Source organism: Megascapheus bottae, chromosome 19 (assembly GCF_031878675.1).
Source record: "Megascapheus bottae isolate mThoBot1 chromosome 19, mThoBot2.hap1, whole genome shotgun sequence".
Classification (NCBI taxonomy): Eukaryota; Metazoa; Chordata; class Mammalia; order Rodentia; family Geomyidae; genus Megascapheus; species Megascapheus bottae.
The window spans coordinates 19,978,336-19,992,276 of record NC_143527.1 but is presented as its reverse complement, the minus strand read 5'-3'; the positions used below and the strand labels follow the sequence as shown (position 1 = coordinate 19,992,276).

The 13,941-nt window shown below is 50.5% G+C and overlaps 1 protein-coding gene across 1 annotated transcript; it reads left to right on the top strand.

The window, feature by feature from the left end:
- On the top strand, window positions 1-13,190 carry Siglec15 (sialic acid binding Ig like lectin 15). Its single transcript, XM_090353173.1, has 6 exons — window positions 1-52; window positions 6,649-6,708; window positions 7,167-7,544; window positions 8,614-8,985; window positions 10,579-10,609; window positions 11,471-13,190. Exons 1-6 carry the CDS (start codon window positions 1-3, stop codon window positions 11,580-11,582), a joined length of 1,005 nt encoding a protein of 334 aa, XP_090209299.1. The 3' UTR covers window positions 11,583-13,190.
- Window positions 13,191-13,941: the final 751 nt, after the last annotated feature.

Below are 13,941 nucleotides of genomic sequence, written 5' to 3'. Positions count from 1 at the left end.
ATGGAAGGGTCCATCAGACTCCTGGTCTGCTTGTCGTGTGTCATCCCAGTGGGTGAGTTGTTCGATCCTTCCCAGAATAGGTTGTCTTGCCAATAGCCTTTTCCTGATTCAAGCTGAGTTTGTCCGCAGTCTCTATGCTGGTGGAGAAAGAAAGGCTACACATTTCAGGGCTGTGATGACAAGAGGCATAGGTTCAAATATGGACTTTGTCGGGTTTCCAGGTGACTTGAGGCCAGCCCCCCTAACTTCCCAGACCTCAATGACTCCCAGTGTCAAAGGCCATCTCCCCTTTGTGCAGTTTGAGAGGAATAGTGGGCTCTGAATAAGGAGATCAGTGCAAGCTCTGGACACACTTAGGATGATGTTGTCATCCAAGTGTTTTATGTCTTAATGAGCACTGTCCTGGGGACAAGGGGGTGAAATGCATAGTTGTTTGGGGAAAGTATTGGGGGTAAGGATGGAGGTGACTTCCTGTGGGGAATCAGATCAGACATAGACACGAATGGTGGGAAGTATGTGTGGCAAGATGAAGTAATAATGTCACTTACCTCTGTGGATTAGAATTCCTAGGACCAGAGCTTCTTCAAGCATCTCACAGGGACCCTCCACATCAGAATCCCAAGACAGACATTTATTAAGATGCAGGTTCTGGCTGGGGAATATAGTCCAATGGTAGAGTGCCTGTCTAACAGGTGCATGGCTCTGGGTTCAATTCCTAGAAAGAAGAAAGAAAATAAATCCATTGGCTTCACCTATACCATAGTCTCAGAAGAGCAGGCATCAAGGCCCAGCTTCTTGGGAGACTCTGATATCCAATCAGATGAGAGCAAGAAAAACATATGGCAAAGGGTTCATCAGCTCCTCTCTTCAAACCCAATCTTAGTGCCATTCCTAGTCCCAGAAGTCTCCCATAGCTGCACTCCTGGACCCAGAACCTTTATCACCAAACCCTGTGCCATTATGGGCCACTTGCTGACATTGCGGCATTCTGAGCTGTCAGTCAATCTTCCAGGATAACCAGACAGGGAAGATGCCCAAGCAGCACCTGGGCTCTGTGCTGTACAATGCAGAGCAAGACACAGAATATGGAGATGGCCCTGGGGACTGGGACTCTGGTTTAGTTCTTTTCTCTCCCTTAGAGGGTCAGCTGCTATGAGTCAGTTAAAGACAAAATTTTGAGGAAGCATGAGTAGGCTAGTCACATGTTTAAGAACCAAAACCAAACTACATACACTGAAGCTATTTCTTTTTTCCAGCCCTCCCCCTACCTCCTGATTTATTTCCTTTATGTCCCTCCTTCTACCCCAATTTTGGGACTAGAACTAAGGGCCCTTGTTCGGCTCGCTTATTTATGCCTATGGCTGGTGCTCTTCCACTCGACCCACACCTCCAGTCTGGCTTTTTGCTGGTTAATTGGAAATGGAGTTTCACACTCTTCTGCTGGAGCTGGCAATGAACTATGATCCTGCAGGTGCTGGCCACCTGAGTAGTAGCCACCAGCTCGCCACTTGTAGCTGTGTTTTGAGGTTGTAAGCCCACTTGGCTGAGGAAGCTCTTTTTATATACCAACAACCACGTTACTAGTACAAACCATGAGCCCCAGAAATCAGGGTAACCCAGAAACTCCACTTCCTGAACCCCTTCTGCTTGTTGTTCACCTATGAGCTTATCCACATGGCTACACCTGAGGACAGTAGGTGGCTTCCTGGGACAGAAGACCCTGAAGTCAAGGCTCAGTTCAACTGCTGTGTGCTGTTGAACCCCAATCCCGTATGAATAGGGTGCTGTGCTAATGTGGGTCCCAGTTCATACTGTGTTCATGTTCAGGACAGCAGGGCCCAGGACAGGCCCTTTATGAAAGAGAAGTGGAAGAATTTATCCCAGGAATTCCACTTCCCCTGCGCTCCACCTTCATGCCAGGCCACTTAATGCCCAGCATGCAGAGCTCTCATTTCCCAATGGGCTCCGGAATCTGGTTTTAGAAAACTGGAGCGGCAGGAGAGTACAGGGCAAGGAGATAAGCACTGGTCTTCGAACTCTGACCACGTAGATGACCTTGAAGGCTGCAAGGACACTGACATGGCTATCCTCCTAGCTGCTACTTGGGACTCTTCTGTACAAGGCTGAGTTATTCTTCACCACCAACCTGCAAGGAGGGAGTCCTCATTCCTATTTCAGGGCAGGTCAAGGAGCCCCAATGTTTTTGCTGGAATGCTACAGCCTGGATGTGGATGGAAGTCTTCTGAGGGCACACCCAGCTCCTCACTGCAGGGGAAGCTGAGACAAAATTTGGTGCTAAGAACCATTTATTTACTAGATCTTAATTATTGCAGCAAGCCAGAATGGCAAGAGATGTGGCAGCAATCACCCACACACCTGGAGGGGTGCTTATTTGGGATGCAGAAAGAGGTCAGGAAGGTGCTAGGATGCTGTGCTAGAACCAAAAGGAAGTGGGAGGGCTCAATGAGCACTTCTCTGCTCCCAGTGGCTGTTCTGTCCAGGGAAGGGAAAAGGGGAGCAAGGGCACTCAACAGAGGGCCAGGGATCAGAGCAGGTACCAGCCTCATCAGAATTCTAAGGAGGGCACTTGGCCCAGGACAGGGGTAGCCTGTGACTCCTCATCTTAATTAGTGCAGGTTATGTGTGTCAAAGTTACAGCCACAACTACAGCTACATAGTGGAAAGGAAAGGGTTAAAGGTGGACCCTGAGGGCTGTGAGAGACCAGTCAGGGAAGAGACTTTGCTGTATCAGGCACAGCCAGAAGACCTCAGTATGTGGTTTTATTCCATCTCCAATCCTATGGAGAATTGTTATGGTATCCATTGTACAAAAGAGGAACTTACTTATCCAAATGATCTCCCTAAACCAGTGCCAGGCATGGGCTGAAGGTCTCATGAAAGTCTGGGACTTGAGACAGATGGGAGAGGATGATGGAAAGAGTGACATTGATCAAGATGCCTTGTACTCATAAACTTTCTTGTTCAATTGAAGTCTCTTTGTACACATACTTAAAGAAAAGCAAAAGCTTGTTGAGCTGAGTGCTGGTGGCTCAAGTCTATAATCCCAGCTACTCAGGAGGCTGAGATCTGAGCATGGAGCTTCAAAGACAGCACAGAGAAGACAAACCCTCAAGATTCCTCTCTTCAATTAACCAGCAAAAGAGGAGAAATGGAGGCCCGGCTCAAGTAGTAGAGTACTTCAGGCTTGAGTGTGAAATGCTGAGTTCAGGCCCCAATCTATGCATGGTGTACTCATGTATGCACGCGCGTGCGCGTGCACACACACACACACACACACACACACACACACACTAATGAAAGAATGACCAGAGGTGTGATAGTCATTCTGGAAGTCCAGTTGTTCCTGATGCTTTCCATACACTCCCATATAGGAACTTCTGGGAGGTGGTCAGACAAGAGGCAGACTGGTTAGAGACTGTACTGTAAGGGGCTCTGGATAGCTCCAATCCAAGGGTCATCTCTGCAGTCTTCAGAGACAGGCATGAAGCATTGCCAAAGGTAATGGTAAATGTCACCAGATGCTCAGATTTCTGCCAAAACCAACACCTTTGCTCCCTGGGCAAGTCCTGCTGAGAACTTCTTGTTCTCATCTTGAGTCCCTGAGGTTAGCCTCATCCAAAGGTTCCTGTGTCCAAGGAAAAGGCCAGGCTCTGCCTCTTTGAACCTCATATAGAAGGTAAATAGAAAGCACACACATCCCCTCTTGATAGGAGCCAAGACTGGAACCCTTAGTGAAAGAGCCTGTGTCTTTCACTTGTACAGGGTAACCCTTCAAGGAGGGACAGGCCACCCCTGCCATTTGGTGCCTGCTTCAGCGCATTTCAAAATAGTCCTCAGGCAACTGTCCTAAGGAATATGAACAAAGACGGCAAAACTACCCATGAGCAAGCTACCTCTACTATGGGTTGGTCAAACGAGTTCCCCAAGACTCACCCTGTTTTCTCAAAGAGTTGGCAAATTTATTTTTCAATTTTTGCTGTTTTAGTTTTGCTGTGGTTCTATTTATCTCTGTTGTGTGTTTTAGGCAGGTTTTACCACTTGAGACACACTGCCTTTGTTATGCTGTGTGTGTTTGTGTATGTGTGCGTGCGCACACACGTGGTTGGATACTGAATCCTGAACTCAGGACTTAACACTCTCCCTTAGCATTTCCACTCAAAGCTGGTGCTCTACAACTTGAACTATACCTTCACTTCCAGCTTTTTGCTGGTCAATTGGTGAAAAGTTACATGGATTTGTCTGCAGGGACTGGCTCTGAAGCATGATCCTCAGAGTTCAGCCTTCTGAACTGCTAGGGTTACAGGAATGAGCTACTGACACCTGGCTGCTCTGTGAATTTTGAGCCCAGAAAGCTTTCCATTCTTCAGAGATCTGGCCGCCTCTCATCATGTCCTCAATCTCCATATACCTAAAACATCCATACTTTGTGGTTTTGTTCTCCTCTTCTTGCTGTCTAGAATATGATCATGAGGTCCTCTCCTTTCTCTAATCTCTGTAAACACACATCTCCTCTCTGGTGGGCTTTCCAATCCCTGCCTGCTCAGCTCCGTACACACCCTCTCCAGTCACCCCATCCATTCTGCAACTCAGCCCAATGTCAGCAAAGAATTGAGGATAATTAGGAGGAAGCTAGTGAGTGAAAATGGGCCTAGACGCAGGTTCAGACAGAAGCAATATTGTTCACATTCATCATTAGAGCACCTGGCAGACTGCAGTGCAATTATGTATCCACAGATTTGTCTCCCTTTTGGAGCTGTGAGCTCCAGCAGGGTGGCAGGGCATCCTGGTCATCTTCGTTGCCAGAGCTCATACCCCAGCACCTGGCATGGAGTGGGGAAGTGTCCAATAAATGTTTACTGAACTGATGTATGCACAATAGCACTTAATATGTGGGGAAGTAGCTCCTAACTCTGAGCTGCAAGAGATTATAGAGGAAGCTGAAGTCATTGAACTACACCTGTTCCCTACACTGAGTTCCCTGAGTGGCAAGGAAATGAGGTAGGGGCTCAACCCTGAGACTGTAAGGAGTTGCATCTGCTGCTGGAAGTACTGTCTGAACCACCCCCCCACCCCACCCTACGCCTCACCTTTGTGAAATTTGAAACTAGGCCTTCTGGTTATTAATAACAGGAGCAAACCAGCTCTTACCATGGCTAAATGCCAAGTTCTCCACTGGTTAAAAAAATATAATCCTACTTGTTAAGAACAAAAGAGATTAAGCTTAAAACTAGTTGTATGTGGGGAGGAAGAACATGTGGTTTTTCTTGATCATAAGCTGGGCATGCATGCACAGAGTGGTTTATTATAGACATGACTCTCAGCCTGAGGCAGCACTGGGGTACTCATCCCACTCTGCAGATTCAGCACACACCGGGAGCAGGACATGATAGGACAGAAAGAGGAAAAGGAGGAAGACAAGGAGGATTGGGGAAGGCAGGTGAGAAACTGGCACTTTGCCACCAGAAAAGGGACGGGATGGTGGGTTCAAGTTGCCATGATGGGATCCTAGAAGGGCCAGCGGTGGGGGGGGGGGAGAGGATGTGTGTGGGCTTCAAATACAATTGGGGTCTTAGGAATGATTTCAACTGCAGGAGTGTCCCGAGCTGTAGGACGGGGTGCCAGTCGTAGGTGGAGGAGATTCCTGCCCAAAGAGAAGCTAGAGCTTAGAGGCAGAAAAGTACTCTGGGTTTAGTCAAAAAGGCTGACTTCTTCCTCTTTCTGTGAGTCTGAGCCTTCATTCTCTCATCTAAAACAGTATCTGCCCTGCCTTTCTTTACTGGGTGTTCTGACAATGTTTGTCACCAGTTCATATCCCAGAACCTAGCATGGAGTGGATCACATGGCATGGTATATATAAAAATTCATGGAAAGGGCAATGCCCGATATTAATCTTTCTAAAGATGCCTTTTGTGCACTGTGCCCTAGAGCCCTGGCCAGGCAGGCTTAGCAGCCTGCCCTCACTCCCTGAGGAGACACTACCCCTGGCCTATCTTCCCTGGTAGGAAAAGAAAGAAAGGAAGAAAAAGGAAGGAAGGAAGGAAGGAAGGAAGGAAGGAAGGAAGGAAGGAAGGAAGGAAGGAAGGAAGGAAGGAAGGAAGGAAGGAAGGAAGGAAGAAAGAGAAAGAAAGAAAGAAAGAAGGAAGGAAGGAAGGAAGGAAGGAAGGAAGGAAGGAAGGAAAGAAGAAAGAGCCCTGTGGCTCCCCAGCCTTGGATGAGCAGCCCTTACCTCCAAATTCTTTAATTCACAAAGCAGGAGGTAGGGAAACTGAGTCCAGTGGCCCATACACATAGCAAGGAGGTTGCTGGCACCAGCACCCACCATTCAGGTCGCCCTGCTTCCCACCTAGGCACTAACCTTTTGAGATGTTGGTGAGGATATAGTCCACTTGGGTTAATCAAGACTCTGAAACAACCCAACACACGAGCTCCCAGGCCTCAGTTTCCCTCTGTAGGTAATGTAATGCCACATATCCAAGGCTCCATGCTTCTTGCATGCTACAGGCTGTAGAGCAAGAGTATGAATCCTGGCTTTGACTGACCTTAGATCTATGACCTCGAACAATTTTGGAGTTCCTCTCTGAGTCGGTTTATTAACATGAAACCTAGGATAACTCTGTTTATCTCTAGGATCACTCGTGAGAACTAAAAGAGACACCACAGGGAATTCGCTCAACACAGAGGTGCACAGTAAGTGGTTTTATCATCTATCCTGAGACTCTAGTGTACCCATGGCTACCAGGCCAGCAGGACAAGTTTTGTTTTGTCAAGTGCTGGAACTAGGGACTGAACTCAGAGCTTGGGCACTGTCCCTTAGCTTTTTTCCACTTTTGGTTTTTGTGGTGGTTCATTGGAGATAAGAGTCGAATGAACTTTCCTGCCCAGACTTGCTTCAAACAGCTCTTCAGCTCTCAGCCTCGTGGGCATCTGGGATTATAGGCGTGCCCCACCGAACCAGGCAATGGGAGGGGGGGGGATCGGAGGGGGTCCCTGAGCCTGTGGCTGAGCCTGACCGCCAGAGGAGAAGGCCAGCTTCCCGCCTCCCGCCCATCATGGGCGTACAGGACCAGGGAGCTGCTGCCTCTGAGGTCAGAAGTGGGCCCGGGAGATGGAGCGCCTAAAGCCGTCCCGTCTCACCGGGCCCGCAGGTGCACAGCGCTGGTCCATGCAGGTGCCGGCCGAGGTGAGCGCGGCGGCGGGCGACGCGGCGGTGCTGCCCTGCACCTTCACGCACCCGCACCGCCACTACGAGGGGCCGCTGACGGCCATCTGGCGCGCGGGCGAGCCCTACGCGGGCCCGCAGGTGTTCCGCTGCACGGCGGCGCGCGGCAGCGAGCTCTGCCAGACGGCGCTGAGCCTGCACGGCCGCTTCCGCCTGCTGGGCAACCCGCGCCGCAACGACCTGTCCCTGCGCGTCGAGCGCCTCGCCCTGGCCGACGCCGGCCGCTACTTCTGCCGCGTGGAGTTCGCGGGCGACGTCCACGACCGCTACGAGAGCCGCCACGGCGTCCGGCTGCACGTGACGGGTGAGGGGGCGGGGCCGGGCGTGGGGACTTCCGGGGGCTTGGCCCGGGGACTTCCGGGGAGGGATCCTGGCCCGGGACTTCCGGGGGGCCCGGGCCCGGGGACTTCCGGGGGGGGGCTGGTCCGGGGACTTCCGGGGGCCTGGCCCGGGGACTTCCGGGGGTTGCCAGGCACAGTGCCTGCAAGCAAACAGAAAGGTAGCAGAAATCCAACCCTTCTCTTCCCCTCGCTCCCTAAACAAAACTCCGGGAATTTGAAATGCAGAGTTCTGAGCCCGCGGTGGCTCACGCCTGTCTGTCATCTAGCTACTCAGGAGGCTGAGATCGGAGTATCGGGGTTCAAAGCCAGCCCGGGCACTACAGTCTAGGAGATTCTTGTCTCCAATGAACTCTCAGGAAAAGACAAAAAATGGCTCTGTGGCTCGAGTGGTGGAGGGCTAGCCTTGAGCAATCAGGGACAGTACCCAGGCTCTGAGTGCAAGCCCCAGGATCTGCACAAAAAGAAAAAAAAGGTGGGGGGAGAGGGAAGGGAAGGGGAGGGAAGCACAGAGGGAGAGAAAAAAAAAATGCAGAACGGGCCACAGGAAGAGCTGGGCTGGGGCGAGAGGCAGCAAAAAATGAGTGCATGCCCTCCAGTGGCTTGCAGATAAAAGGGAGGGTGGGGGAATAAAACCCAATGAGCATTCATTTTAAATATGGCACGTGCTACGGTGGAGAAAGTGCAGTGACCTCCGTGAGACCAGGGATTCAAAGACGCCTGCAGCGCCACCCGGGTCCCTAGAGACCCAGTCCTGTGCTGTGACAATGACCGCTTTCGTGAGCACTTGCTGTAGGCCAGGCCTTACGCCTATTTTCACCTGGGGAAACTGAGGCACCGCGCGCGCGAGAAGGGATAGCTTGTCCCAGGCCACACCTGGCTGGTGACCCAAGCGCCCACCTCTCCTCCTCTGAGCCCCCCCTCCGCTCCACCTTCTAGTTCTGCAGCCCAAAGGGCACCGGGAAGGGGGGGGAGCTCTGTGGGCGACTCGCGCGCGCCGTGCCCTGACCCGGCGGCCCTCTCCGGTCCCCGCAGCCGCGCCGCGGATCGTGAACGTCTCGGTGCTGCCCGGCCCTGCGCACAGCCTCCGCGCGCTCTGCACGGCCGAAGGGGAGCCGCAGCCCATCCTGTCCTGGTCCGGCCCTGCCATGGGCAACAGCTCGGCCCCCGCGCCGGGTCAAGGTCATGGCTACCAGGTGACCGCAGAGCTGTCCACGCTGACCCACGACGGCCGCTACACGTGCACCGCGACCAACAGCCTGGGCCGCGCGGAGGCCAGTGTCTATCTGTTCCGCTTCCGAGGCGCCACTGGGGCCTGGGCCGTGGCGCTGCTTCTCGGCGCGCTGGGCCTCAAGGCGCTGCTGCTGCTGGGCCTGCTGGTCTCTCGAGCCACTCGCCGACACCTAGGTGGGTGAATCCCAGGTCTGGGTGAGTGCGAGTGGGGAGGGTCAGGGCTGGCCGTCTAGCTGACCATCTTGTACCTGTGCGTCCTCTTCTTTCTTCCTTCTTCCCGCTTGGAGACCAGGAAGCCGCAAGAGGGCTCGTATTGCATTAAAGACGCTGCTGACACTGGGAGGTTAAGAGTACACCCCAACGAACATCGGTGGTAAACTTCTGCTACACAGTGCTCGAAATTATAGAAATGTTTAAGACAGGGGTCCGGCCTGCGACTGGCAGGCTGTGCCTGGACACAGCAGCAAAAGCAGGCTAGGAAAAAGGGTGAACGTCTGAAGCCACTCAGACAAAAATGGTTGGGGACCATGACTGAAGTGGTTGGGCACTTGCCTAGTAAACAGGAGAGAATTCAAATCTCCATACCACCAAAAAAGAAAAACATGGTTCTTTGCTGGAGGGATGCTGAGTGAGCATGTCTTTGCAGTACACTGTGGGACAGGTTTCCCTAGACCCCAGAAAGTATGGGATGGTGGTATTCACCCCCTGATAAGGCCAGGAAGGAAGGCCTTAAAAAGTTCTGTGAGAGCTAAGCCAAAACTTGTGAGTACACTGGAGCCTGGAAAGAAGAGAGCAGCATGTGTCAACGTGTGACAGATAAAACTCTAAGCGTCCTTAGAGAGCTGCCACAGACTCCTGACCCTGAGGAGGAAGGGACATTTTCTCTGTACTCTAGAGAGGAAGGGGCCTTCTCAAAGCCTCTCTATCCTCCGGGGTCAATCATAAAATATGGATACTGGGCCTAACAGGCACTATCTTGGCATCTTGGTGGATGAGGGGAACTTGCTGAAAATTCCTAGAGGTAAAATTCCACTTCCTCATGCTCGCCCCCAAGTGGTTGGCCTAAATTCCTAGATGTAGGGATGTGACTTGCCAGAACTGTACCATGAAGTTGTGAGACTCTGAACTCGAATGACCCTGCCCCCTGACTGTGGCCCTATTTAGGCCCCAAGACCTCTGCCACCAATGCCCCATTCCTAGTGTCTCCTGACTCTCCTTCGGGTCACCATGGCATCCCTCTTCACCTGCCCATTAGAGTTGATCTGGTTTGTTGAGATTGTTTTTCAACTCTTTCTTTACTACCCTCATGACCCAGTTTCCTAACAGTTTTAAATGCATTTGAGGCAGCAAGTTTCTGGGAGCCATGTGTCTGTGCCAAGTCTCCAGCTTTCTAATAAAGACTCCCAATTCAGCCTCTCAAAATGTGATTTCCCATATAACAGTAACACCTGCCATGAGCTCTCCAGGGATGAAAGTTGAAACTTGCCACAATTGCCCTCGTTGCTGCTTTTGCTGTGGCCACTCTGGCATTTCTGCCTGAAATTCACCAAACATTTTATGCTTCCGGGTCCTCAGGCAGCCTCCGCTGCCCATCCTTCTCTCTGTTCACTCCTGATCATCTTTCAGGTCCACACCTCAGCTCATTTTGCCAGTTACACATCTGAGAACCACTTTGTGTGCATGGTGGGGAGGAGTGGGGTCATGATGGGCAGCTGACATGTAACTGGATGTTGCATGCAGATTAACATCTCTCTCTTTCTCACACAGAAGAATCCGTTACTCAGGACACCCCATCACGGTAAGTGCTCAAACTATCTCCCTTACCCCAGTAGCTATTCCTATTGTGAAGGGGTGTTGTTTTTTCAGAACCAACAATCTAAGGAGGAAGGCTGGCTAATGCCTGGGCTATGCTCACAGCCTCCCTTCTCTCAGACAAGGATACCCTTCCCTCTTGAATGGCTCCCATCACTCACACCACATGTACCTAGTCTGGAGTTTATGGTCCTGAAAAGGATCACCTCCAGACTGCTTTATGTTGTAGCCCCTAGAATTTTAGAACAGACCATTCCATCTGGAAGACACATGGACACACACACATTTCCCAGGTGCTTTGCTGACTACTTCGCACTTAGAATTTCAAGGGCCTCGCTTAGTGGATGGATAGCTATAGGAACCTCAGCTAAGATGTTAGTGACTGGGGGCCCAGGTCACCTCCTCTGCAATGTGCACCCAAGTGAAATTCTACATAGAGGAAAGAACCCAGTTCTAGGCCCCAGTCCTTCTGTGCCTGAGGACAAAGTGGGTAGCATGTGGACAAGGAGAGAGTCAGTACTCCCAAACTGATCCTTGGAGCTACTTACTGAGATGATGGAAGACGGAGTGGCACTATGTGTGAGGATCACACCCAGCATGGGGGGCATAGAGATACCCATACTTCAGCTAGAAAGCAGTTGGAACTGGAAGAGATGAACCTGGAGATCGGGGACCTAAAACTTGGTTTTGAATTCTGATGAAAGCATTTTGAGCATTTGCTCCCACTGCCCCTCATCTTGTGTCCCCTTCTCCTGGCCTGTTGTTAGAGTACACTTTGGGACTCTGAGAGCCCCTGTAAACACTCCCTTCCATATTAAATGGTCAGCCAACTTTCTCCTGTCCACAGGCCCCAGGTTCAGGAGTCCAGTTATGAAAACTTGAGTCAGATGAACCCCCGAAGCCCAACAGCTGCTATACATTCCCCTCAGCCATCACTGACATCCATTTGTGCATCGTGAGAAGTGAAGGCTGTCGTCCTGCCCCCCACCCCCCAGGCCCTTTGTCAGCGCCCGGCTGAGTAAGCTCCAAGAGTGACGAGACTGCTCACAGGAACTCATCTGGCCCCTACCTGAATATGCATCTCAAGCCCCAAATTATTGATGCCAGTAAGTGTGTGTGTGTGTGTGTGTGTGTGTGTGTGTACATGCATACACATGCATGCGCTTATGAGCCTCAGAATGAAACTTACAAGAAAAACTCCCCTCCACCTTCATTACTTAGAACCCCATAGTAAAGCAGACAGGAAATTAGTCATAAGGGATAGAAGGCCAGGCTCTGTCCTGGTTTGTCCCCAACTTACCGTGCAGATGAGGTCATTTTCTATACCTCTGTCAGATTCAGTTTATCCACTGTTGAACATGAACAATAGGTCCATTTAGAGCTGGAAAATGGCAGATGTAAGTACAAGGCTGAGATCTGGGTGTCTGGTTATACAGAGTTCTTGGGTAACTATGGTACCACATGAGCTTTGTGGAGAACAGTGTGCAGAGAGTAAGACTGGAACTGTGACTGGGCAAACTGCAATCAGAGGAACATCAAATCCAGGAGCTCAGTAGCAAGGCGAGACCTTGGAGCACCTTCCTGTTGTCTCCCTTGTAGCTGCCCTACGCCCACTACCTACCTCTGTGGTGCCATGCGGCTCCTCTGCATTGCCATGAATTGGGATCTCCCAGAAAAGGAAACTGAAGGCATGTTGTCTTAGAACACCTGGAGACCATGTCTCAGGAATTGCAGGTTGGTAGACTTGAGGGTTCTGTGTTCTGATGAATAAAGCAGCTATGGCTCTAACCTGTTTACAGCCTGCATCCACCCAGGAAGCGCAAAGTCCAGAAGCACTGGCAATTTTGCTGTATTCCTGAGGCAAGCCAAACTTTCTTTGAAGGGTGGTGCATTCCTTCCCCATGCTTCAGCTTTTGGTTCCAATAGAGATAAAGAGAAGTGTGCTTGGGGCCAGGTGAGCAGGCAAGAGGGAAGGGCCACAGTGTAGAGCACGAAAGCCATGCTGCTTATCTGAGGAGATGCTCAGAAGACCAAGGACAGTAGTTTCCAGGTTCCCTGCCTTAACAGGGCCCTAATTAGTACAGGTTGGTGATGGCCGCTCATGGATACACCCAGAAGGCTGTCTACCTAGGCATTATCTGAGTGTTAAAAGGGCACAGTAGTTGGCTTGTGTACCTCCTTGTAGAGGGATATCTGCAGGTACTTCCAAGCAGTACTTTAGCACCAAGCACAAAGTTAGAGATCTGAGAGTAGTGTGGGAGAACATCTGCTTGGCCTCCTTAAAGCTAGTTTCACAGCCAAGAAACATTATAATAGGAATTATTGTTTATATATCTACTTTGTCCGAATAACTGAGGGGAGTGTTTGGTGACATAAAATTGAAGAAGTCATCCATATCAGTCGGGGTGGGTTAGGTTGTACTGCAGTAACAAATCCCAAAATCACAGTAGCTGAACCAATAAGGTTTATTTTCTCGTGTGTGTGTGTGTGTGTGTGTGTGTGTGTGTGTGTGTGTATTTTCTTTTGGCTAGTGTTCTAGTGTGCCACAGCTTTTTTTTTTAAGGTGGGGGAGGAAGGGAGTTTGAGATAAAATTCTCAGACTTTGCTCTCTTAAGCTCGCGTCAAACCATAATTCTCAGACCTTAGTCTCCTGCGTACTAGGATTTTAGGCATGGGCCACCAGGACCAGCTAAGGTTTATTTTCAATAACAGATACTGGCAAGGAAATTTTGTGCATTTTTATTCATGGACTTCACTGTCTCTGATGTTGTAGATGTCTGGGTTGGAGGTTTAAAAAAAAAAATTCTCTATAGAGTGGGGCACCAGTGACTCACGCTTGTAATCCTTCTCAAGAAGCTGAGCTCTAACAATTCCAGTTCAAAGCCAGCACAGGCAAGGAAGTCAATGAGACTCTTATCTCACAGAAAGCAGCTCTGGAGAGACTCAGGTGGGGCCAGAACTAGAGACAAGTAAAAGGCTCTGAGCACTTCGGGACAGGATACCCAACCCTCTACCTGGAGACAGGTAGTCCAGGAGAGAAGTGACTGAGACCGCTCCATGCTTTTAAGAATAGACTTCCTAATGTGTTTGTAGCCTATGGGTCTTCTGCTTCCTGGAACACGATTCTGGTTCTGAACACTTTCCAACTCTTAAACCATCTAGAAAAAGAAGCCACGCCCCGACAAGGAATGGGAAGAGACACTCTACACCCAGAAGGTCCTGTCCTAGGGAATCTGAAATTGGTATTAATCTCAAGTAGAACATACAGACCACACCTTGGCTCATTCAAGGTGTGTCATAGGAATGTTCATGAAAATT